Below are 26,529 nucleotides of genomic sequence, written 5' to 3' on the forward strand. Positions count from 1 at the left end.
AGTATGAGGGCAGATTTGAACCCAGGATCTCCTGTCTCTGGGCTTGGCTCTCAATCCACTGAGCCACCTAGCTGCCCCATTTTTTACGAAAATTTAAACCTCTGCATTCTGGTTGTGATATTTACTATATTTCAAGAAAGTTAAGCTATTATAATAGAAGTAAAGGGACAGAGCCAAAGTTAATTACAAACTGAATAACTGTAATAATTAACCCCATCTTAGCCTGTTCTGTTTTTCCTTTCCTTTCTTTTAAAACTAGGTAGTTCCTGATTGCCAGCAGAATGAATAGGGAAAGAGACTCAGAAACTACACTTGAGGAGGACTCTCAGCCCAATGATGAAGTTGTTCCCTATAGTGATGATGAAACAGAGGATGAACTTGATGAACAAGAGCCTGCAGTTGAACCAGAGCAAAACAGAGTCAATAGAGAAGCAGAGGAAAACCGAGAACCAGTCAGGAAAGGTAAAGTTACAAGAGTATAAGGGCTGTCCAACAAATGGGTAGAATTGTAAACTTTTTAATAGTGCCCTGCTCCCCATTCCAGATATAACCTGGACTTTTACAAAGCACATCTCATTCAGCCCAGCCCAGGGGAATCTCTTGATTTTATTATTAAATTCAACAGCTTGTGTATTTTAAAAATTAAGTTGAAAATGAATAATTTCTGTTTTATGACCCAGGAATTGAAAGGGGCGCATGTTAACAAGATAAGCACAGTACAAATTATTTCTCTTGTTTAACTATATTGTCGATATAAATCTGTTAATAGGAGTCATCCACAGGGATAATTTACAAGCACTGCCTTAAAAATAATGAAAATAATATAAAATATCCAACAAAATGATAACTTCCATCAAAAGTCTTCTGTTCTACTAAGTCTCTCCATGACCTCAAAAGGCTTTGTCAGTCACCTAAAAGTCACAGCATCCTGAAGGTGTCATTCTCTTCTAGACTGCTTGGCACTGAAACTCTAGTGGGCCAGGAAATAAAATATTCTCAGCATTTATGTACAGGTAGATTATAGTAAAAATGTATACATAATCATAAATTTGAGAGATTGGAAGGTAGAGAGAAAAGGACATTACAATGGAAATAGAGGGCCTTGGAGGCAGAAGTAGGGTGAGATCTTCCAAAGATCAGATTCTTCACCCTTAGCTTCAATATTGTTCAGTCACACCGCAATTGATATTAACAGAGGAACCTTAGAACCAACAGTGTAGTGCAGAAGAGAGAGCCACAAGGCAGCTAGGTAGTGGAGAGAGAGCCAGGCCTGGAGATGGGAGATCCTAGATGTGTGTGACCTTGGGCAAATCACTTAACTTAATCCCAATTGCCTAATCTTTACTACTCTTCTGCCTTGGGACTAATACTATAGTATCGATTCTAAAACAGAAGGTAAGGTTTTAAGGAGAGACAGAGTCAGAGAGATTTTGAAAGAGAGAGAGGGCTAATAAAGTCCTTTCTATTTACTAAATCTATAGGTAGTTTAGGCTTAAGGAAATGTCTAATCAAGGGTTATTCCTTTTCAGAAGTCACTTATCATCTTACCACAGCTTGCTACTCTACAGATAAGTCACTCCTTATGAAAAAAGAAAAAAGAAAAAGGCAAAAACTCTGGAGCAGAGTTATAATCAGAGAGAGAGAGAGAGAGAGAGAGAGAGAGAGAGAGAGAGAGAGAGAGAGAGAGAGCGAGAGCTGTGTGGTCCTGGGCAAGGCATTTAACCCTTTTTGCCTCATCTATAAAATGAGCTAGAAAAGGAAATGGCAAATCACTCCTGTATCTTTGCCAAGAAAACCCCAAATGGGGTCATGAAGAGTCAGACATGACTGAACAACAAGAATAAGTTGCAGTGAAGTTACTGATGTGTATTATTAGAGTTTCCTCATAGGGAAGTTTCCTATAGTGAAATCACAAGTCCAATCCCTATCCTTATGGAACCTTGGAATCCCAATATGCATTAGATGATCTCTAGTCCTCTCAAACTCAACATATCCTATACAGAGGACTCATTATCTCCCCCCCCCCTTCCCAACTTCCCTATTACTGTCAAAGTTATCCATTAATCAAACTTACCTTAAAAATTCAATCCGGAAAAAAAAAAACAACCAATCAACCCTGTTATTTCTACTTTCACATCTCATATGTGTGTGTGTGTGTGTGTGTGTGTGTGTGTGTGTGTGTGTGTATCCACTCATACCGCCATAATCCTAGTTCAGCACCTCTCACTTGGAGTATCACAGTAGCCTTCTGATTGATCTTCTTGCTGTGGATTCTTCCCCATTCCAGTCTGTCTTTCACTCATATGCCAAGATGGTTTTCTAAAGTGTGGGTATGACCATGTCACCCCCTTGCTCAGTAAGCTTCCATGGCTCCTTTATTATCTCTAAGATCAAATATAAACCGTTGGAGGGGCATTTAAAACTGTTCGTAACCTGGACCTTTCTTGACTTCTTGGTCTTTTTACATTTTATGCCCTTTAATTCACTACATTTCGAAACACTCATCTACTTTTACTTTCTCCAATTTGAACAAGACTCTATTTTGTTTCTGTGTCTTTGTGCTAGTTGTCCCTCTCTTCTCCATCTCTTGCTTTCTCTGGATTTCTTCAAGCCTCACTTTCCCCTAAATTCCTTTTTCAGCTCACCCACATGCTATTAATGCCTTTCCCTCTGAGAGTGCCTTCGATTTACTCTAGAGATATGATGGGTCTGGAGTCAGGAAGACCTGGGTTCAAATGCAGCCTTTAACACATACTGTTGTTTATATGATACCTCCCTCATTAGAACAGGGGCTGCTTGAGGTCAGGGACTGTTTTTGCCTTTCTTTGTACTCCAGATGGTTTGTACAGTACTTGGCACATAGTAAACACTTAATAAATTCTTGTTGACTAACTGAAAACTTTAGATTTGGAGTCTTAGGGCCTAGATCCTGTTACTTGTCTGTGTGCCTTTGGACTGGTCAAGCTTGATGGACCTTTTATTATTGTTCAATTGTTTCATGACTCTCCATTTAGAATTTGCTTAGCAAAGATGCTGGAGTACTTTTGACATTTCCTTCTCCAGCTTATTTTACAGATGAGGAACTGAGCAAACAAGGTTAAGTGACTTGCCCAAGGTCATACAGCTAGTAAGTGTCTGAGCTGGATTTGAACTCAGAAAGATGATTCTTCCTGATTCCAAGCCTAGTGTTTTAGCCCCTGCACCACCTCCCCATCCTTACTGGATCTTAGGTTTTCTTCATTTATAAAAAGGCAAGCAGGCTAGATGGCCTCTTAAATCCCTTCTAGCTTTTAGAGCCATGAACCTCTACCTGGATTCATGAGACATCACATCTGCTACATAACTAGAATGTGCCAAGAATCCACAAGGCATTTATTTCCCTTCTTGGCTTTAGTTTCTCCTCTGTATTTTGTGGCAGTAGCTCCCTCTCATCCACTATTCTCCCTCACTCTATTGAGGCTTCTGAACACTATGAAACTAATATGTGTTCTTTTATTCTAATTATTAATTTCATCATTAGTATAACTTTCAGATATTAAATTATTGAGCTATGTCATATACTTTCAGTTGTATGTTTTAGTTTTAAAGCAATGAGCACAAAACTGAAATATTTTATGAGAAATGCTAATCAGCGAATGAGAAGCTAATCAAATGATGGTGAGTTTAGAAGAAAAAATAACATGAAAATGGAGATGACTCTCAGTGATGAGAAGCTGAATCTAGATGTTAGTAGAATTGGAATAAAGTTGAAGAAACCAAACAAGCTAACAGTTTAGTTCCAGCTGATTTCCTGGACAGATTTCTTCCTCATTCTTTCCTGCAATGTAATATAGACATTTTCATAACTGTGACTGCTGCTGATAAAGTACTTTATATCTATTGGCACCACAATGAGTGGCGGGGTGTATTTAGCTTTGTATTTTGTTGTTTAGGCCACACAATCATATAAGTTGGTTAAGACTCAGAAAATGAACCTGGATCAGTTGCATTCAGAAATTTAATAGAAGCACGTAGTGGAAGAAAACTGTCAACTCTGGTTTTTTCCTGTGTGCACACAGCCTAATGTTCCAAGATTAGGGTTGACTGTTCAACTTGTAGAGGACAATTAATGCAGACGACTGCCCTCTTTAACCTATGGAAATTCACTCTTGATGTTACTTTGAATTCATTAAGTGGTCAGTTTGACTATTTTTCTTTGAGTGTACCTTTACTTGGAGTTTTTATTCTTTTTTTCCCGAGCAACTCTAGATACTGGTGATTTTGTTACTTATCCCCTACTTCTAACCCCCCACCCCAGCACATAAACACACACACATGTGTACATATAGTATGTTCCTTTTGTGATAAAAGAATATTTCAAGAAATATCATGACCTAGTGGAGAGAGAGAGCTATAATTTAAATCTAGGAAGTTCATTGTTCAAGTTCTACTTCTGATATATACTGGCTATGCGACCTTGAGAAAGCCTTTTAACTTCTCAGAATTCTAGGCATCTCTCTAAGGTTATGTTTCAGAAATTTTGTGATCATGACTTGATAGATCTGATAGTTCCTGTTGCAATGAAATTAGAAACCTAGTTCCTAGCCTATGCACCTGTGGGCTAGTATACATACACAAAAAAATTATATATATATACATATATATGTGTGTTTTTGTGTGAATACACATATTTATTAATATATATGCATGACAGAGAATAGTACCGCTCTGAACTTATAACTCTATTGCTTTTTTTTGTGGAAGTTTAACCAGGCTATATTTTATAGACAAATACAATAATATACCAACAAAAATAGTTTTTTTATGAAGATTCTGTGGGCAGCTGGGTGGCTCAGTGGATTCAGTCAGGCTTAGAGATGGGAGGTCCTGGGTTCAAATCTGGCCTCCGACTCTGGGTGACCCTGGGCAAGTCACTTAACATCCATTGCCTAGCCCTTCCTGCTCTTCTCCCTTAGAACCAATACACACTATTGATTATAAGATGGAAGGTAAGGGTTTTATCTTTTAAAAAATTAGATTCTGACAAGTTTATTTCATTCCAAATCCAAGTCCATATTCATTATCTTAAACTATCTCTCACTCTCATTTTCCAGCTAAGGAAATTGAGGCTCAAAGAATTTTTTATTAAACTAAGGCCACATAGCTAATAAATATTGAGGATTGAGTTTTGAACCCAGTTAGATTCCAAGTTCCAAGAGAAGCAACATAATATAGTAGAAAGAACACTGAAGTGGAGATCAGACAAGTTATGATTTTAGGCCCATCTTACTAGCTTTGTGAACTAGGACAAGATCTTGAACTTCCTTGTGCCCCCATTAGAACATCTCATTAAATGAAGGTTTTCACTGAGATGATCTTTTAGGATCTTTACACCACTAACATACTATGAATAAGCTGGAAATATGTTAAACTAGAAAAGAAAAACAAATCCTTAGCTCTAGAAGAGTAGTGTACAGAATTGGATGACATGTGACTCATTGGGGCAAAGGAAGAAAATATTAGAATTTCTCCATATTATTTAATTTAAGAAAAAAAAGAAAAAAATAGACTTTACTAGCTTTTACTCTATGGATTGACCCCAGAACCATCATGTGATCAAATACCATATTTAGCATGGAGAGAAGAATAGGATTCTGTCAATATGAGTGGTTAGACAGTAGCATCTTCACTCATGAATTCTTTTTCTGTATTTTGCTACATATAGTGGTTTCTGTGTACCTGCTTAGGTGAATTTATGGATTATATTACTTTTGTTGTTCAGTTGTTCAGTCATGCCCAACTTTGTAACCCCATGGAACATAGCATGCCAACTCTTCTATCCTCTACTATCTCTCAAGAGCATCGAATTTTATGCTTGTTGTTTCCATAACCCCATCTATCCATTTGTCTCCTTTTCCTTTTGCCTTTAATCTTTCCTAACTTCAGGGTCTGTCTTATCCAGTCTTCTCATTATGTGACCAAAGTATTTAGGCTTCAACTTCAGTATTTGATATTCTGATGAATAGTCTGAATTAAATTTCTTTACAAATTGACTGATTTATATTATCTAGTTTTAGCTAACCTGTGGCACAGTGTTGGGTCTTGAGTAAGGAATAATTCATCTTCTTGAGTTCAGATCTGGCCTCAGACACTTCCTAACTGTGTGACCCTAGGCAAGTCACTTAACCCTGCTTGTCTAAGTTTCCTTATCTGGAAGAGTTAGAGAAGGAAATGACAGGCCACGACAGTATCTTTGCCAAAAAACTCCAAATGAGGGTATGAAGAGTCAGATGGAATTAAAAAATAACTCTGCAACAGCAGCAAAAAGTCTTATCCTTACAACTAAGTCATATTTACAAAAAATCAAGCCATTTTCCAATCGACAAAAGGCCAGGGGACATGAATAGACAGTTCGCACATGAAGAAATCAAAATTATCAATAAACTCACGAAAAAGTGTTTTAAATCCCTCTTGATTAGAGAAATTCGAATAAAAACAACTCTGAGGTACCCCCTCACACCTAGCTGACTGGCCAATATGGCAGCAAAGGAAAGTGATAAATGTTGGAGAGGATGTGGCAAAATTGAGACACTAATACACTGCTAGTGGAATTGTAAATTGGTCCAACCATTCTAGAGGGCAATTTGGAACTATGCTCAAAGGGTTTTAATAGACTGCCTGCCCTTTGATCTAACCATACTGTTGCTGGGTTTGTATCCCAGAAAGATAATAAGGGAAAAGACTTGTAAAAAAAATTTATAGCCATGCTCTTTGTGGTGGCAAAAAATTGGAAAATGGGGGGGTGTCTATTGACTGGGGAATGACTGAACAAATTGTGATATCTGTTGGTGATGGAATACTATTGTGGTGAAAGGAATGATGAACTGGAGGAATTCCATGTGAACTGGAAAGACCTCCAGGAACTGATGCAGAGTGAAAGAAGCAAAACCAGGAGAATGTTGTACACAGAGACTGATACACTGTGGCACATTTGAATGTAACGGACTTCTCTACTAGCAGCAATACAATGATCCAGGACAATTCTGAGGGACTTATGAGAAAGAAAGCTATCCACATCCAGAGAAAGAGCTGTGGGAGCAAAAACGCAGAAGAAAAACATATGTTCGAACACGGTTCGATGGGGATGTGTTTGGGTTTTGATGTTAAAAGATCACCTTTCTGCAAATATAAATAACATGGAAATAGGTTTTAAACAATGATACATGTATAACCCAGTGGAATTGCTTTTCAGATCCTGTAGGAGTGAGGGAAAATCATGAATCATAGAACCATGGGAAAATATTCTAACTAGATTTTTAAAAAATCTTATCCTTACAAAGTAAGTGACTTAAAAAGATTCCTGCAAAATAAACAAAATGGAAAAGGCATGATCTGAAGAGCATAATAATGTGCATACAAACAAGATAACAGAGATCACCTGTCTTTTTCATGTTCCTTTTATTAGTAACATCAGCTGCTTTGTAGGATAAAACAAAACTTCTTGTTAAAGAGATCTTAAGGTTTTTTTCTATGTCCTAATCCCTTTGGCAGGCTGCTAAAGCCCTTCTCAGAATCATGTTTTTAAATGCATAAAACAATTTCATAGTATAGAAAAGAAATCAATTACTTTGAAATACACATTTTTTAAAGCACACCTTTTTTAAATTCACAAACTTCAGGTTAAGAAGTTCTGATTGAATCATATCCGACAAAAAGATCAAAAGATTTTTGAAATTTTTAAAATTATTAAGAATGTTTTTAAAATAACAATGTATATCTCCTTTTGTTAATGATAAACCTCATTGGGACTTGAGATATTGTGAAACAATTTCAATTAGAATAATAGTTAAAAACCAGTCTTTTGAGGGGCAACTATGTGACTCCGTAGATAGAAAACCACGCCCAGAGATAGGTCCTGGATTTAAATGCCTTCTCTGACACTTCCTAACTGTGTGTCCCTGGCCAAATCACTTAATTCCCATTGCCTAACCTTTACTGCTCTTTAGAACCAAAACATAGTATTAATTCTAAGATGGAAGGTAAGGATTTTAAAATAATTAATCTTTTGTTTCTTAAAATAATGCATCACAGAGGAAAAAACTATCATATCTATGCATATAAGAGACTTGGACACAGAATTTTCTACTCAGTAAGGCTTTTGTACTGCTAAATAAAACAAAATAAAATTTTATTTTAAAAATAATATAATTTTAGCTTATTTAAATATTTTTTCATGTTTTATAATATATGCTACCATCATAGTATGAATTTACATGAATATTATACTTATTGGAGATGCACACTTTTTTTAAAATGATGGGCTATGTGATAAACATTTAGAAGACAACTATTCTAAAATACAAGGTGAAATACTTTAATATTGAGAAATGTTAAATCCACATTTTATTTTCTATAGGTCAGTTATGAAATGAGAGCATTTTCTCTGTAATAAATGTTTTGGCTTAAACAATTAAGAACTGTTTACTAAACTATTGGTGAATGCTAGTCTTCTTATTTGAAAAGAAATGGCCATAATTGGCTTGCTTGAAGATTCACTTATCTGTTTTTATGGAATTTTTTTCTGCAACAGAATACCAATTAATTTCTCTCCACATTTATATTTTGTAAAGACTTGATACTGTGGGAGTAGAAATCTTGAAAACTAGCTTATCTATAGCATTGATATGGTAGGTTGACTGACATTTTAAATTTTATAGGTTTTTTTCCAATTAAAAATTCCTCACCCAATAATATTAATAGTCTATGTATTTTCATGGCCATTATATTCTCTGATCTTTACTGTCCAGAATTTGGTAGTAATAAATGAAAAACTAGCTCTTGTTTCAACTCCTGTCTTATCTTAAATCTTTATGATTTTGCACCATATTTCTTTAAGAAAACATTTCATCTAAATGAATACTCTTCATTTTCTCTTGTTTTCCTTTCCCTTCTCCTTGTCTGCTTACTTTTCTAGTCTCAATCTCCTTCTTTCTCCTTAATCCCTATCCTTTAATATCACTATGGTAGAATATTTTCTATATATGAATGTTAGAGGTCACCAACCCTGTTACCTAGTTTATAGATTGGGAAACTGAAGACCAAAGGGATCAAAGGGGTTATCCTAAAGTCACACAGATAATAAGGAGCGAACTAGGATTTTGCTCCAGTTATCTGACTCCAAAACCATGATTCTTTCTATTGTACCTCACTACTTTTGCTGTTATTGATGAGTCTTTCTGACTTCAGGCATGGTACTCTAGCCACTGTACTACCTAATTGCCCCTACCACCCTACTTGTCCTCTATCATAAAACTTCTTATGTGTGACAAATCTATTACATTTTTATTATATCATAAATTTGTGGAATATAAAAGCCCTACTTTACTATATTATACCTCAAATCACACATATCCATCAGCTGAGGGAATGGTCTAACTAACTGATAAAAAAACTCATCAATAGATTGGTCATTTAGTGATGGATTTTTCAGCTACTGGAACTTTTATGAATCATCTACTAAATGTTAGAGGATTTCTGATCTGGATGAATGGAGGAAGAGGAGACAATGACTAGTGCAGAGAGGATGGTTTGTGAAGGAATTGAGGGGTCACGGGTCATGTTATGGATGGATAAAGCATAGGTTTTGGTAAGGGAAGACAGAGAGAGAAGTTTAAAGTCAATAGATTATGTTCAGATAAGGGGATTTGGGAATTCTTCAATATGGAGGTAATACATTTGTGAGTGATAGTAAGATCAAGGGTATGACCATCTTTGTATGTGTGTGTATGAGGTGGGGTGGAGGAGTAGGTCTTGGGAAGTGAGGCTGAGGAATTGAGTGGTTAGCATTTTTTGAAGGAGAGTATGTATATTGAAGTCTCTTAGTATGAGGGCAGAAGTTGATTGAAAAAGGAAGGGCATATCTGAAAAAGGCTTATCTGTAAGCAACAGCTTCCAGTATTTTGATTGAGTGGTAGTGATGAATAACATGGATTTCAAAGGAGATGTCACTGAGTGATGAAAGTAAGGGAGAGAACTAAGGAGTATCCCAACTCCCCAACTTTCACCAGTGAACCACGGGAAATGAGGGACAGTATAGCTGGTATTGGAAAGTGTTGCCAGGGTAGGTATGTTATCAGTGTGGGGAGCCTAAGCTGCAGTAAGTATTAGAAGACAACAGGACTGGGAGAGGAAGAGATTTAGGTTCAAAGGAAGGTTATTGCCTATAGAACAGACATTCCAAGGGGCACTGTGGGAAGGGAGACTGGTGTTTTGTTGGAACTTTGGTGTGGGAGTGTTGAGGGGCACATAAATGACAAATATTGAAAAAAGTCATTCCATTTTTGGTATTTTTCCCCATGAAGAAGGAAAAAACATAAATAGAAAAAGTGACTTAAGAATTCAGAGGTATAAATTTTAAGCATCAAAGGAATTATATCAACCCCTGTATGTGCACTTTGACTCATGATTGGTATAGTCAGAGCTGTGCGGAACTTGCCTTACCCCAAGTTGGTGATTTATAAAAGATTCTAGTTCCCTTTGTTTTCTCCCAAGCATAAAACAGTGTAAACTCTAAAGTTTCTGCTTACCCATAATCTGTTAAGTCCTAATTGTACCTCAAATGTGCTATAGCATGTCCTAGCATCAGAACAAAAGCTGCCTATGTCATAGACATGCCAATATCATCAAAGAATTCTTTTTTTTTAATTCTAGTAAATTATATTTCAATAAGTTCCCTGGGACTATGAGCCATATCTCTTTCTTAAATCTTCACTGACATGAAATAGCAAGATCATTCAATCTATGCCCATTCATTTATAATTTTTAAGTTTTTAAATTCAACAAATATCTATTAAGTACGTTCTTTGTAGGAATCACTGTGCCAGATTCTAAAGAAAGCACAGCAAAACTACCTACACTAAAGGAGTTACACTGTGCTGGAGTGGGGATGGGGCAAATCATTTAATGAAAAAAATTATACTGTATATATGTATGTGGGATGTCTGTTTTGCTATTAAATCTAGTGTTAGGCTTCTTTTCTTTGTGTTTATATTTCCAACTTAGTAAACAACTTCTGTGTGGACATGGAAAATAGGTTTCCCTGTGATCACCAAGCATTTGGATATGGGGGCTAAACTGTTGTGCACATAGTGGGTGCTTTAGTTAATATTTGTTAATGATAGCCAGCCTTTTTAAGTGCTACTTAGAAACCCAACATGCAGGGGATCTTTTGCCCATATTTGCTGAAAGGCTTATACTAAAACAATTAGCTCTGAAAGCACAATGAAAGGAAGGAATGGAGGTGTGGGAGAGGAAAGTCATTGATTAATCCACCATCTAGCTGTCTGTTTCTTTTGTCTGAAGTAGGTCAGACAGACAAGAGGGCACATTAAATATTAGAATTACTTCTTGCTTAGATATTGACCAATTTTTAAAAAAATTGATGAGCATAAAAACCCTCACATCTGCACATCTGTAGAGAATTATAATAGAAAGGGAAGAACACCCATTGGTCTAATTTTTTTAGGCTCTCCAGTGATTTTTTTCTGATATATACACAGTAGTTGCAAATTAATGCTGCTTCTTAACTTTTAGTTTTGTGTTAAAATGTGTCCAAATAAGAATGAGGTGCTTCCTAAGTAAACGTGCTTGTGAATATAAATACATATAACCAAATGAGTTTAAACCATAGATGAGGGAGGTGGTGGTCATAGTTCAGAAAAGGAGTCAATGGAGAGAACCAAAATGGTTGCCATGAAAAGAGGAAGAATTCAATGTGTAGCCATTAAATTAGTTGTGAAAGATAGAAGCAAGGAGACCAAACATTGGAAGAAAAACATACTGTGCTATCCCAATAGGATAGGTGAGCTGGACAGTTAGGTGGTGCAATGACTAGAGCAGGTTCTAGTCAGGAGTCAAGAAGACTCATCTTCCAGATGTCAAATCTGGCCTCAGACACTTACTACCTATGTGACCCTGGGCAAGTCACTTAACTCAGTTTCCTTATCTATAAAATGAGCTGGAGAAGGAAATGTCAAACTACTCAAATATCTTTTGCCACAAATACCCAAAATGGGGGTCACAAAAAGTCAGACATGACTGAAATGAATGAACAGTAAAGTAGTCCCAAGAATGGCTACTCATTTCATTCGGATGAGGAAATGTTCTTCTAAAGCATGTTTTTATCTCTTCATATAGAGTTGCCAAGAACAGTAGTATAAAGTCCAAATAGAAAAGGTACTAGACATAAAGATCTTTGTGGGCTGCATGTTAACTTAGAAAACCAAACTTGTTTATTTTATACACCCACACACACACATACATACAGTAGGGCCATGGGGGATATGTTCCAATACCTGCAAAAGTTAAGAGCCCATTTGCCAAGAGAATTCAAAATTATATCTAGGCAAATGGGATCTTATTATTAAAGAATCTTTTTATAAGGGAAAAGACAACTGCATCATAATTTGAATTCAGGTGTTACATGTGCTTCATTGTGCTGGAAGGGGAAAAAGTGAACAAAAGCAATTTTTTACTTTTGGAGGGAAAAGTTCTGATATTCATTCATTAATTCAGCAGATCTTGTATAAGGCACTGACTTATAGATGCAATGAGAGAGTTTTTTAAGTCCCTGTGCTTCAGGAATTTTACCAACTAGTAAGGAAATAAGACACAGAAATAATTATTATTAATTATACTAGTGTGTGTGTATGTGTGTATACAAAGTATCCCCAAACCCTGATAAGGCTTCAGTAGTTTAAATCTTTTTTATTTTTTTAATATAAAACTCTTACCTTCCATCTTGGAATCAATGCTGTGTATTGGTTCCAAAGCAGAAGAGTGGTAAGGGCTAGGCAATGGGGGTCAAGTGACAGCTAGGAAGTGTCTGAGGCCAGATTTTAACCTAGGACCTCCCATCTCTGGGCCTGGCTCTCACTCCACTGAGCTACCCAGCTGCCTCCACCTTAAATCTTTTAAGTTTTAATAACTTAGAGGTGCAGTAAGATTTTGGGGACACTGGATGTGTGTATATATATATATGAATATATGTGTGTGCACATGTGAGAATGTAGAAAATAAATGTTATAGAAGGGGAAAGATTGGGTGAAGTAACTTAATGGAAGAGATGAAATTTGAATTAAGCAATACCCAGTTATATCAAAAACAGAACAAAAGGGGAAAGCTTCTAACAATAAGCTTTTCAAAAGAAATTTGCCTTTAAATAGAATTTTGTAAAATTTTATACATTAGACAGAAAGGAGGAAGTGCTTTGTACAAGGGACTGAAAGTTTTGGCATATGCTAACCAGAGAGTGAGAGGGAAGAGCAAGGAGTTTTAAAGCACTCGGATTTGGGTATGACAATTGTTTGCCCAAATGTAGCCATTAAACTGTGCTGCTCTGTTAAGTTCCTAAAGAGCAGGGAGATGTGAGAATGCCAGGATTGTCAGCAGGCATTGTTTGATGGATTAAAGCCAAGAATACATTTTATCCATGATTGAAACTTTAAAGGATGAACTAACCAAAGTAAACATTTTGGCTATTATTATTACCATCTCATAATTGAGAGAGAATTATCCACATGTATATAATGCCTTTTAAATGAGCAGTCAAGTAAAGAAGCGTGTATATATCTATATATATATTTTTTTTTCTTTTGAAAGTTTTGTTTCACTGTTTCCTTCCCTTACCCCCTCCCTATCTTTTTTAGAATGTACATGGCAAGTGAAGGCAAATGATCGGAGCTTCCATGAGCAGCCCCAGTTTATGAACACAACATTCTTTTGCTTGAAAGAGAGCAAATATGCAGTAAGTTATCTTTAACTTCCAAAAATGTCTTTAAATTGTGGTTGCTCAGTATCAGTAAGAGTCTTTATGGTGATCTTCTATTCTTCATACTTTTATAATTACCTTGATAAGCAGGTAAGTGTTGACTACCAAAATTCAGTAGGTTATTCCCCCACCCACATATTTCCCTATAAAGAAGGAAAGTGATTTACATAAATACTTTAAGGATGAAATACTGGACTTGGGAGTCAGAAATCAACATTTATTAGCTGCAAGACCCTCAACAAGTCATTTAAACTTGCTAAAACTCTACTTCCTCCTTTCTAAAATGGAGATAATAAGGCTATTGTGAAACTCAAATAAGATAATATATGTAAAATACTTTGTAGCTTTTAAAATGATATATAAATGCTTAATATTATTACTATTAAAAAACAAAAAGTTTGTGTTTGAATATCATGTACAATTTGAGAAATCTTTCCATTGGTAGTTATAATTAGATATATTTATTAATTTTCCATTATTAATTATTATACATTTTTATTATTTTTATTATATATTTATGTCTATAAAATACATGTTTATTACTATTTATTTATAAGAATTTTCCCCTAGTGATAAATTCTGATATTTGGAGGAATTTTTAAAATCTTATAATAACTATTACTTTTCTTCCCTAAGTCTCACAAAAATGAAGCAGTTTGTTATAGTAGGCAGAACATTAGACTGGGAAACATTCAATCTAGCCCTAAATATGACACTTATTACCTATATGATGTCAGTTCTGGCCTGGGAGATTAAGGAGGCCTTGGCTTCAAATCCAACCTAAGTACTTAGTTGTTATGTGGTCTTAAGCAACTTAAGCCTCATTTTCCTCATCTGATAAGTGAGGACGAGTAGTATTTTACCTGGTTATTCTTGAGATTGCTGTGAAAAAAGCACTTTTAAAACTTTAAGTACTGTATGAACTGAAGTAATTATTCTCTCTACTGTTACTAGTGAAAGGCAACATGGCTTAGTAGATGGAGGACTGACTTTAGAGTCAGGAATACCTGGCTTCAAGTCCTATCTTTGGCACATGCCTACTGTGTGCCCCTGGGAATGTCACATAACCTCCTGCTATTCTGGGCAAATGCCTAAAAGTATGCATTGAAGAGCAATTGCATTGCTTTAGTAGGCAAGATTTCCTTGCCAAGAGTTCCCCACACTAAAGAAAAATTAGCCATCCAGACCAAAAGAGAAATTATCTATAACAGTAATATGAAACTTAGTAGATTTTTACTTTAAAAGTTATGTATCTTATAATAGTCTTGACTTTCAGCTTTCTGGGAGTCATTTCCAGCTGAAAGAATTAAAGCAAGTTTAAGAAATCTCACTATCACATTCTGCCTGGTAAATGTCACTTTCACGATTAGAGTAATGAGACTATTAAGCTTAACTTTTAGTGATAGTTTCCTTGTAGTATTCTATGCCTGGGTCAGTATCAGACTTGGAGAAGCATATGTGGTCATAAGTGAATGAAAATACTTAAATGATTCTTCTTTTTTCCACAGAGTAATGCAATTAAAACCTACAAATACAATGCAATTACCTTTCTACCAATGAACTTATTTGAGCAGTTCAAGAGAGCTGCCAACTTCTATTTCCTGGTCCTTCTTATCTTACAGGTAATAATACTATTTGGTATCTTAAATCTCTTATGAGTCATAGTTGCTCAATAATGTTTAATTTGTAAAAGATGAATGGCTCTGAGAATTTTATTTTTTTAAGGGAATAATATCACAGTACCTTATACACTGGTAAGAGCACAAATGATTACTGACTGCTTGAAGTGGGGGGGGGGGGGGAAGATGTTTGCACGACTCTCCAGTTTTGACTCTTCTTACTGATAATGAAAGTTCTGTCTGGTTGTCTTAAAGTTCAACTCAGCAAACATTTACTAAGAACCTACTCTGTTATGAGTAAGGTTAGATGCTGGAGATAAAGACAAAAATAGTTCCTGCCTTAAGAAACTAAAATTCTTCTTCGGGAGATAAGAATAACAGGGCTGGGAGAGAAATGACACTTTAATAGAATGATCATAGGTGCTAGAGAGGGAAGATATAAGATGTCTAAACAGAGTACTCTCAGTATTTAAGGAGGGAGAGATAACATAAAGAGGACATGGCACCTGAGCTGAGTCTCAAAAGAGAATTAAGGATCCTTTTTTTTTAAAACCCTTACCTTCTGTCTTAGAATCTATACTAAGCATCAGTTCCAAGGCAGAAGAACAGTAAGGGCTAGGCAATTGGGGTTAAGTGACTTGCCCAGGGTCACACAACTAGGAAGTATCTTGAGGTCAGATTTTGACCCAGTACCAAGATTAAGGATCCTTAAAGGTAGAAATGAGAAGTAAAGACATATATTTATTTACATATATATATGTATGTATATATATAGTCTAATACACAAAAGGAAAAAGTACTTACTACACCTGGACTACATCATGCTTTTGAAGTTATGGTCATGAATTAACAATGTCCTTGGATTTAATCCATTGACATTTCTCACATCTCAAATCTTCACTTCACTCTTATTCTAGTGCCTTTTATGACATGAATGTAATTCTGGGCTCCAGCAAGCCACACAAATTTGATCATTTCCTAGGAAAGTATAAAAACCTGGCAAACAACTATATGTCATCTGACGACCAGGAATGCTGGATTTGGTGATTAATCTCCACAGAGAGTTATCTACAAAGTGACTTTTTTTTTTTGACCAGAACAATTTATGAGAATGTCTTCTTAAGTCATAGGAGGCTTATAGCTTGCACCAGTTAATGGATTTTCCATGTGGATGAAACCTAGCTCTTTGGGAGTATTGAAGTGTTTTTTACTTGAGAGTTAAAAACCCTTAATAATGTTCATTTTAGGACTGAAACCAGAACTATTCTCTTTAGGTCACTGCTCCAGGTGACCTGCTAGGGAATACCTGGGGTTTTGCTGTTATTGTTATATATTGAACTAATTATGTTTAGTGATTATATATTGCATGTTGTAGGTTAATTATTACATATATCATAGAAGCAGGTAGGTGGCAGAATGGATACGAGAACTTTTGAATTAGAAGGAATAGAGCACTGACCTCACACAGTTATATGGTTCAAAGGAGATAAAATATGTATGGTGCTTTGCAAACCTTAAAGCACTAAATAAGTGCCATTATAATTATTATTAGCATATGTTCTTGTCATTGTTATTTTACAGAATATCTTAAAAATCATAATGCAATTTTAAGTTTAATAACATTAAGCTTTAATAACTTAAATATGCACTAAGACTTTTGGAACATCCTGTATAATTGTAATATATAATATACCCAATAATAATAATTATTATTATTAAAACTTAAAATTGCAAGGACTTTTTAGACAAGTTTTATAACAGGTAACAAGACTCTTTTACCAACATATCTTCAAGAATTCAGTTGTAATCACCAAAATCAAGTGTTGAATTAAATTTAAAAATGAATTCTATAGAAATATTATGTATTTTATAACACACTTTTATTTTTAAGGCAATTCCTCAAATATCCACCTTGGCATGGTATACAACACTTGTGCCCTTACTTTTGGTGTTGGGCATCACTGCAATCAAAGATCTTGTGGATGATGTTGTAAGTTCTTTTTTTCATGCTAAGAATTCTACTGGATGCTTTCAGATTATTTTAGCCTATAATTTTTGGTAGCACTTAACATTTTAGAATTATTGAAGTGTCACTTCTTCCTTCCTCCCCACCAAGGCTCGTCATAGAATGGATAAAGAGATAAATAACAGGACATGTGAAGTTATCAAGGATGGCAGGTACTGTAAAAGTCACTTTTTTTCTTTTTACTCCATAAAAAATTTTCTAAATTTATTTGATAAAGCTCAAGACTGATAGTAATTAATGATGACAGATGTACCAATACAGTTGATTTTTTTGTGCAAGAGTCTTAAAAAATTAGATTTAAAAGACCTTGAATCCAAGTATAAAAGGCACTGAAAATAATGGCCACAGAAGCTGCACAAACTGGTCTTTAAGTGCATCAATCAGTCAAAAAAGCATTTATCAATTACTACATGCCAATAGTTTTCACTAAGGGGGATGCCAATAATGGGGTTTTATTTGTTTATCTTTTAAATTTAAAATTTTAATTTAATTTAATTTTTTTAATTTAATTAATTTTAAATTTAAATTTTAAATTGTTTATTTTTAAAAACAGCCTCTCCCCTCAAGAAACTCACAATCAGGAAAAGAGGGCTAAATATAAAGTTATCTGCATAGAGATTTTAATTGAACCCAAAGTAGTTAATGAGATCACTCTGTGGGAGAATACAGAGAGAATCAAGAAGGGGCTCCAGACTAGAACCATGGGAGGACATTCACAGTTAATAAACATGATGTGAAGAACCAGCAACAGAAACTAAAAAGGAGAAATCAGGCCTATAGGAAAAGAACTGGAAGAAAAGAGTACAAAAAACTTAGAGAGTAGAGAATATCTCAGAAGAGATAGTAATCAATATTATCAAAGAGAGGTCAACAAATATTGAGATTTTGCAAGTGAGAGATCATTGATGACTTTACAGAGAGTAATTTTGGTTGAATGATAAGTTTGGAAGCCAAATTGCAGAGGATTTAGAATAGAGTTAAGAGGAGAAGCGGAGGTACCCAGTGCAGGTGATTTATTAAGGAATTTAGCCAAGAAGGAGAGGAGAGATATGAGATGATAGCTAGTGGGGTAGTAGGGTCAAATGGAAGAGTTGTGAGAATGAATGAAACATGAGAGTCTGCAGGTAACAAGAAGGTCCCAATAGAGACAGAGACTCAAGATAAGAAATATAACAGGGGCAATCTACTGGAGACTTTAGGATTGGATGGATTCAGATATTTTTGTGAAGGGTTTGTCCTTGGCATGTTGAAGAATCACTTCCCTATAAGAAACTGAGGTGAAAGAGGAGATAGTAGGGAAAGATGATGCAATGACATGGGCTGAAGTAAGGAGAAAAGGATGCCCTTTGAAAATCGCCTCAACTTTTTTGTGAAGCAAGACATGGGAGGAACTGTTGGTTGTATTTTTTACTTTTGAGTTACATTTCCACAGTGTCAGATATTAATAGGAAGATACCTATTAGTAGAAAAGGACATGTTTAGACAACAGCTTTTTCACTGGTTGTAAATCAGTGCATTATACTTTTGCAGTAAGTGCAGTCATTAAAATGTGAATGATTGTATTTAAAAGGTATATTTGTAAATCATTTATTTGAAACTCAAAATATTTTCTCTCATAGGAAAATTGTTACAGAGTGGTGGTGGTGGTGGTGAGGTGATAGATATGAGATGCAGAAAGAGATGTACATTTTCAGATATGGCCAGTGTGAGAACTTGTTTTGGTTGGCTGCATCTTTTGCCACAAGAATCTTCTTTTAAGTGGGAGGGAGAGGTAGAAAAAAGAAAAGATATGCTTGTTAATTTTTTTAAAAAGCAGTAATACAGTTCTCAGACCAATCCACAAAAGACATTTTAAAAAACAGACAACGTAGCTGAAACTGTTGAAAAAATACTCACACTGAGGCTATTTGATCCTCTGAAGAAAAATGAAATTTGGAATCTTCAGTAATTGCTATGAGAAAGAGGGGTCACTTTGAGTTGTTAATAAGTTGAGAAGAAGGGGGATCTAGGCAACTGAGTGGATAGAGCCAGGTCTGGAGACTTGAGGTCCCAGGTTTAAATCTATCCTCAGACACTTTTTAGCTGTGTATCCCTGGGCAAGTAACTTAATCTCAGTTGCCTAGCCTTTTCTACTCTTTTGCCTTGGAATCCATATCTAGTCTCAATTTTAAGACAGAAGGTAAGGGTCTAATTTTTTTCCTCTATGTAAACTGAGTACAAATCACAGATTGCCTATAATATGAATTGCTATTCTGTATCCTCAGAGGATTACTAAAAATAATTTAATTAGAAACAGATGATAAATTTGAAGGAATTGATTTGTTCATTTGTAGCTTAAAGACCTTCTGAATTCCAACCCAAGATTTAAAATTTAAGTATTAATTTACTTTAATTTAGCCTATTCCTTGATCCCCTTTGCTGTTTCCAGAATCTCATTCTAATGTCTCTCAGCAAATTCTTCCTTTTTAGGTTCACTCTCTCCAAATTTATTGAAAATCAAGGTCCTGTTAGCTATCTCTTCATTATTCTCCAGCAAGTGACTCCTACAATGATCTCTTTTCATCCCTTTAACTATTGTCCAATATCACTCCTCCTTTTCTCAGCCAAACTTCCAGAAAAAAATAAATAAACAAACAAATAAATAAATAAATGAATGAATGAATGAATATATATATATATATATATATATATATATATATATATATATATATATATATNAGAAACAGATGATAAATTTGAAGGAATTGATTTGTTCATTTGTAGCTTAAAGACCTTCTGAATTCCAACCCAAGATTTAAAATTTAAGTATTAATTTACTTTAATTTAGCCTATTCCTTGATCCCCTTTGCTGTTTCCAGAATCTCATTCTAATGTCTCTCAGCAAATTCTTCCTTTTTAGGTTCACTCTCTCCAAATTTATTGAAAATCAAGGTCCTGTTAGCTATCTCTTCATTATTCTCCAGCAAGTGACTCCTACAATGATCTCTTTTCATCCCTTTAACTATTGTCCAATATCACTCCTCCTTTTCTCAGCCAAACTTCCAGAAAAAAATAAATAAACAAACAAATAAATAAATAAATGAATGAATGAATGAATATATATATATATATATATATATATATATATATACTCACTACTATTTGTATTCTTTTCCTCTCACTTTATTTGCAAGTCTTTGTAATCTGGTTTCTGATCTTGTCACCCAATTGAAACTGCTCTCTCCAAAATTACTAGTAATTTCCTGGATGTTCAATCCAGTGGCCCTTTGTTAATCTTCAACCTTGCTGACCTCTGCAGCATTTAACCCTGTGGTTCACCCTTTTCTCCCGAACACTTGTTCCTCTCTGACTTTTTATGATACTGCCTTATCTTTGTTCTCCTCCTATCTGTCTGACTGCTATTTCTCAGATTCCTTTGCTTTGCTGACTCTTAATCTATGTCATGATCAGGCTCTATCCCCTTCTCTCTCTACATTATCTCTTACTGATCTCATCAGCTCACATGAGTTTTACGATCATTTCTATGCTCATGACTCAGGTTTATACATCCAGCCTTAGTCCCCTTGCACAGCTCCAGGCACACATCACCAAATGCTTTTTGATATTTTGACCTGGATGTCCCATAGACTGCTTAACCTCAGCATGTCTAAAACAGAACTCATTTTCTCTCTCCCTCAACCCACCCCTATTTAAGAGTGTCTTATTTATGCCTAGTCGCCACTATCCTTCCAGTTATCTGGGTTAACAATTTTGGTGCAGTACTTAACTCTTCACTCTCATTTGTTCCCCATAACTAATCAGTTGTTTAATTTTGCCATTTCTAGCTCTATAATACCTTTCATATATACACTCAAACAACTACTGCCCTAGTTCAGGTCCTCATTACCTCTCAGCCAACCAATTTCAATGGCTTCTTAATTAATTAATTCCACTACTCCAATGTTGTCTTCACTCAGCTGTCAAAGGGATTGCGTTAAAGTGCAGTTCTATATCTCCCTTATTCTAAATATTCTCCAGTAGTTTTCTATTACCTCTAGGATCAAATACAAACTTCTTTGTTGGACATTTAAAGCCCTTTACAACCAGCCCTGAATTTACCTTCCAGCTTAAAGTCATGCTAATCCATTTCCTAGTCACTGTGGTTCAACCAAACTATCTTCACTGTATTTCACACATCATACTTTCATTCCCTTGACTTGGCACTGGTGGTCCCCCATGCCTGGGATGTACTCTCTCTAACCCCTCTGCCTCTTAGAATATTAATTTCCTTCAGGGCTCAGTTCACGTACCACTTAAATCTTGAAACAATTTCTGGTCCCTCAACTGCTGGTGCCTTTTCCAAAAAAAGTATCTCTATTGTATAAATCTTGTATTTATCTACATTTGTAGAGGTTGCTTTTCCTGTGCAGTCTGTAAACTGTATTTAAGTATTCTTTCATTGGTTAAATGAAGTAATATTTGTAAAAGTGCTTATTACAGTGCTGGGTACATAGTAGGAAATAAATAAATGCTAGCTAATACCATCATCATCATTATTTATTATTTTCTTTTTATATCACCAGTGCCAAGCATGGTCCAGGGAAGCTGATGGATGTTTATTAATAGATCCTTTTTGATTTTTTTGGCTAATAGTGAAAATTGAATCAATTGAAGCCAGATTTTAAAAACCTTATGATCATTGATTGTGTTGTAAATCCTAGCAAATTAGAAAAATCAACATGATGAGATTTTCTCTTTATGTGCATTTTAAGTCAGAAATTATTAGGGAAACCACAGTGCCTTAATTTTTGCCTCTAATAATTGGTTCCAGAGGCATCTTGTTAAGTTTAATAAAATTCTTGAATAGATAAATTTTTGGTGCCACTCTATTTCCAAAATTCATAAAAATTCCTCCAAATTCTGAGTTATTTGAAACTGGATTTGGGAACTTCCTTTGCAATTTGGATCTGAGAATTATGGACTCAGTTTTTGGAATCTAAGAATTTCACTCTCCCTTTCTGTGGTCCCCCCAAATAAAATATATCCACTCAATTAGATTAGAATGATGGCTAGTTGCTTACAAAAAAAAGAAAGATCGTTTCACCCTTTGGGTAATTTGTCCTCTTAAATCTTCCATTGATAGTCAGAGGCTCCCTTTGTAGATGGTGGATGAATACGAACACCGGCCTGTTTAACTACACAGATGACTGACTAGATTTAAGTTGCAAAATATTAAAGTTTCAAGACCAAACACATTATACAAATGGATATTTGCAGTCTACAGTGTCAAAGCTCCAGTAGTGCTACCAAAATATAAAGCCCTTGATTTTAGATGAACCAAACTCTTGCTGAGTTAAGTATTCTAGCATATATATGGCTGCTGGCTAAATGAACTTGGTAAGTAACAAGAGATCCTAGGTTCAGTGATATAAAATAGACCGTGGAAGGGTCAAAAATGGTCATAAATAGTACAGTTATTTGCTAGCCCAACCCGGAGGAGGAAGAGAAGAGGGAATCCAAAGAGTCGTGTAGCTTCTTGAAAGTCCCTCAACAAAATAGAGATTCCCTGAACCAATCCTTGTTGTGACCCTTTGATTAATATTTTGTTCCAGTATCTTAAAGATGCTAGCTTAAGGTAGGCTAATAATGCTTCCATGATTTCTTGATTCTATGCCACCAATAAAATATATTTTAGGCAAAAAATGCAGATTTTTCTACAATCCTTCTTAAGAGTACCCACATATTTCTAATTCTTAGATATTTCTAATATAAATTCCAAGTGACTATGAATATCACAATTTTTATAACATGAGTCTTTAAAGGAATAATTGTTACTATTTCAAATGCTATTTTTAGGTTCAAAACTGTAAAGTGGAAAGAGGTTCAAGTTGGAGATGTAATTCGTCTGAAAAAAAATGACTTTATTCCTGTAAGTGAACAAGTCTTCATCGTTTTATCCAAATTTGCCTTAATCTATGACCTTCAGTATAGTTTCACCTTGATATTTAATGTGTTAACTTGTATTTATTGTTTTCACTAGGCTGACATTCTTCTCCTGTCCAGCTCAGAGCCTAACAGCCTTTGTTATGTAGAAACTGCTGAATTAGATGGGTAAGGACTTACCTTTTAAAAGGTAACTTCATTTCAAGCATTGAAGTACAAGTACAGCATACATATTGCTTATATTTGTAGTTTCATACATATGCATTTATATTTACATGTGAATATTGAAGTCACAGGTTCCAGGACTGTCATAAATATTGAAATGTCTCTTGAATGTGGAATCAAAAGACTTGGATTCTAGTTTTAGCTTTGCTACTTTCTAGCAAAATGAACTTGGCAATTTGCTTTAAAATTTTTCCAATCTTTGGTTATCTCATTTCTAAAATAAAGACCAGAAAAGAATTCCATAACTGGATCGAACCTCAGATATCTTCTAATCTAGCCTCTACTCCCTGAACATGAATCCCCTAAACAATATCCTCAATAATTAACCATATGGCCTCTGCAGGTAGACATCCAAGGATGAGAAATTTATTTTTTTGTTTGTTTTAAACCCTTACTGTCAGTCTTAGAATCAATACTAAGAACTAATTTCAAGGCAGAAGAGCCCTAAGGACCTCATCTCTCCATCCTGGCTCTCTATCCACTGAGCCACCTAGCTGTCCAAAGAAGAAATTATTATTAAGGAAAGCCAAGAAATTTCCTAGTTCGTCCACCTTTAGCAGCAGAGTTCTAGCTGATGTCTATGTAGCTAAAATTATTTCTCAGGATTGTGTCACCTCCTGACAGCCAGGATGATGAAAGACCTAGAGTCTGTGTCAATTGAGAATCGGTTGAGGGAACTAGAGATTTATATAATCTAAAAAGAGAAAGCTCAGGGAGGATATGATAAGTGGCTTCAAGCATTTGAAGGGCGGACAAATATGTTCTATTTCACCTCAAAGGAGCAATGGGTGGGAGGCGAGAAGAGACCAATTTAGCATAGATGTCAGAAAAAATATTCTAACATTTAAAGCTCTGCATAAATAGAATGAGTTGCCCCATTAGGTGGTGGGTTCCTTCTCCTTGGAGATTGATGGATCTTCTAGCAGATGCCACAGGATCACTTGCAAAGACAGTAAGATAGAGATTTCTTTCATGTGTGGATTGAATGAAATGACTGCTGAGGCCCTTGCTAAATTCTGTGATTCTGTGATCCTGCTCTGTCTACCTCAGAAAGTTGCTTGGAAGGATCAAATGTGATAATCTACATGAACAATTTTAGTTCTTAATAATTGAGTAGGAATCTCTTGAAAAAGATACATAACTTCTTGTAAACATGAAAAACTTCTCATGACTTGCCTACTAGACAATGTTAAACTCAATTTGCCATCAGACTAATAGACAGATCTAAATGAGCTATTTTTGGAAATTTTGAAATAAAATCCTTAATTAGAGGTGTTGCTAAGGGAAGCTGGGGGATTCAATACATAGAGAGCTAGATCTGGTAGGACCTGGGTTCAAATCTGACCTTCCTATCTGTGTGACTCCAAGCAAGTCACTTAACCCAGATTCCCTAGCCCTTACTGCCTTTTTGCTTTAGAACAAATATTTACTAGCAATTCTAAGGTAGATGGTAAGGGTTTTAAAAAGAAAAAGAGATTGCTAGAAGGTCAAAAGCATATTACCTGCAAGGTTGTGTGGACTTAGACGTTCCAGTATGTTTTTAATATCTTGCCAAGCGAGGTCTGAGAATATATGATATTTTGGTTTGATGTGAATGAAGGTGGCTAGATGGTTCAGGAGGTAGAATGCTAGCTCTGGAGTCAAGAAGACCTGAGTTCACATTTAGCTTCAGACTTTTACTATGTGGCCCTGAGCAAACAGTCTAATCTCTTTTTGCCTTATTCTATAAGAGAAGGAAATGGCAGTCTATTCCAGTGTCTTTGCCTAGAAAGCCCCATGGACAGTACTGGAGTGCTGTTTTAAGGTCAAGTGGAGTTGGACACAAATGTGTCATCATTAACAGTTACACCCTTATTTTCTCAGGTCAAATGATCCAAAAAGAAAATGATTTGATTTCTATGATGATAGGAAATAATTGAGTTGCATTTTTTTAATATAGGCAAACCAACACCATTCCAATTGCATGCCTAATGAATGTGGTAAAATATCAAAAGTTTGGTTTGCCAAAAGTTCCTGAGAGTTTGGGATGAATAAAAGAAATAGTAACCTTTGCTTACCAGGGTAGGTAGGTAGAGAGAAAGCCAGTTCATCTGGTTAATTTGCCATTTAGTCTGGTGAACTGATAGTTTAAAATGTTCAAATATTTGTTCATACATTAGTTCAGAAAAAGCTGATTACATAGGGAGCCAGATGTTAATTTGCCAAAGATTTGGCTCCAGTCCAGTGAACCACTTAAAACTTTCAATTAAAATTAGAATTAGAAAATAGAACCAGATCTATTGTACATGATCACGTAGGTAACTGAAAACTACCAACTAGAACATGAGTTACTTATTCTCAATATAGAAAGAATAAGAAAATATAATGAAATCTTGTAAGATTTTAAATAATTTTTTATTATTGGTTTCCTTCATGAGTATTTCCCCTTTTAAATGACTGATTTGATCCAACTAATTTTTTTGTTTTAATTTGTTCCTTCTAGAGAAACAAATTTAAAGTTCAAGATGTCACTTGATGTAACAGATCGATATCTCCAAAAAGAGAGTGCATTGGCAGCATTTGATGGTTTGTACAAAATAGATTTTCCTTTTGTAATTTTGGTAGATATTTTAGATACCAGCCAATTTCTAAAAACAGTAAAATTTTAAATTTTAAATAAATTTACTTTAAATTAACTTTAAATTTTATTAATTAAAATTTTATTTTTAAATTAAATTAATTTTAATAAAATTTGAACATTTTTATAGATTGAATTTTTTTATTCAACCTAGGTTTCATTGAATGTGAAGAACCAAATAATCGACTGGATAAATTTACAGGAACATTATTCTGGAGAAACTCAAGTTATCCTTTGGATTCAGATAAAATTTTGCTGAGAGGCTGTGTGATCAGAAATACTGATTTCTGCCATGGCTTGATAGTTTTTGCAG

General features: G+C 35.1%; 1 protein-coding gene across 1 annotated transcript in view; it reads left to right on the forward strand.

Annotated features, from left to right (window-relative positions):
• Positions 1-281: 281 nt before the first annotated feature.
• Positions 282-26,529, forward strand: part of ATP8B1 (ATPase phospholipid transporting 8B1) — a 66,307-nt gene continuing 40,059 nt past the window's right edge. Inside the window, exons 1-9 of the mRNA XM_044664574.1 lie at positions 282-462; positions 13,686-13,783; positions 15,316-15,429; positions 17,318-17,416; positions 17,543-17,604; positions 23,288-23,360; positions 23,472-23,542; positions 26,082-26,164; positions 26,371-26,529. Of these exons, the coding sequence (XP_044520509.1) occupies positions 282-462; positions 13,686-13,783; positions 15,316-15,429; positions 17,318-17,416; positions 17,543-17,604; positions 23,288-23,360; positions 23,472-23,542; positions 26,082-26,164; positions 26,371-26,529 (940 nt within the window). The remainder of the gene's footprint in view (positions 463-13,685; positions 13,784-15,315; positions 15,430-17,317; positions 17,417-17,542; positions 17,605-23,287; positions 23,361-23,471; positions 23,543-26,081; positions 26,165-26,370) is intronic.

The sequence above is a fragment of the Gracilinanus agilis genome, chromosome 1, assembly GCF_016433145.1.
Source record: "Gracilinanus agilis isolate LMUSP501 chromosome 1, AgileGrace, whole genome shotgun sequence".
Lineage (NCBI taxonomy): Eukaryota > Metazoa > Chordata > Mammalia > Didelphimorphia > Didelphidae > Gracilinanus > Gracilinanus agilis.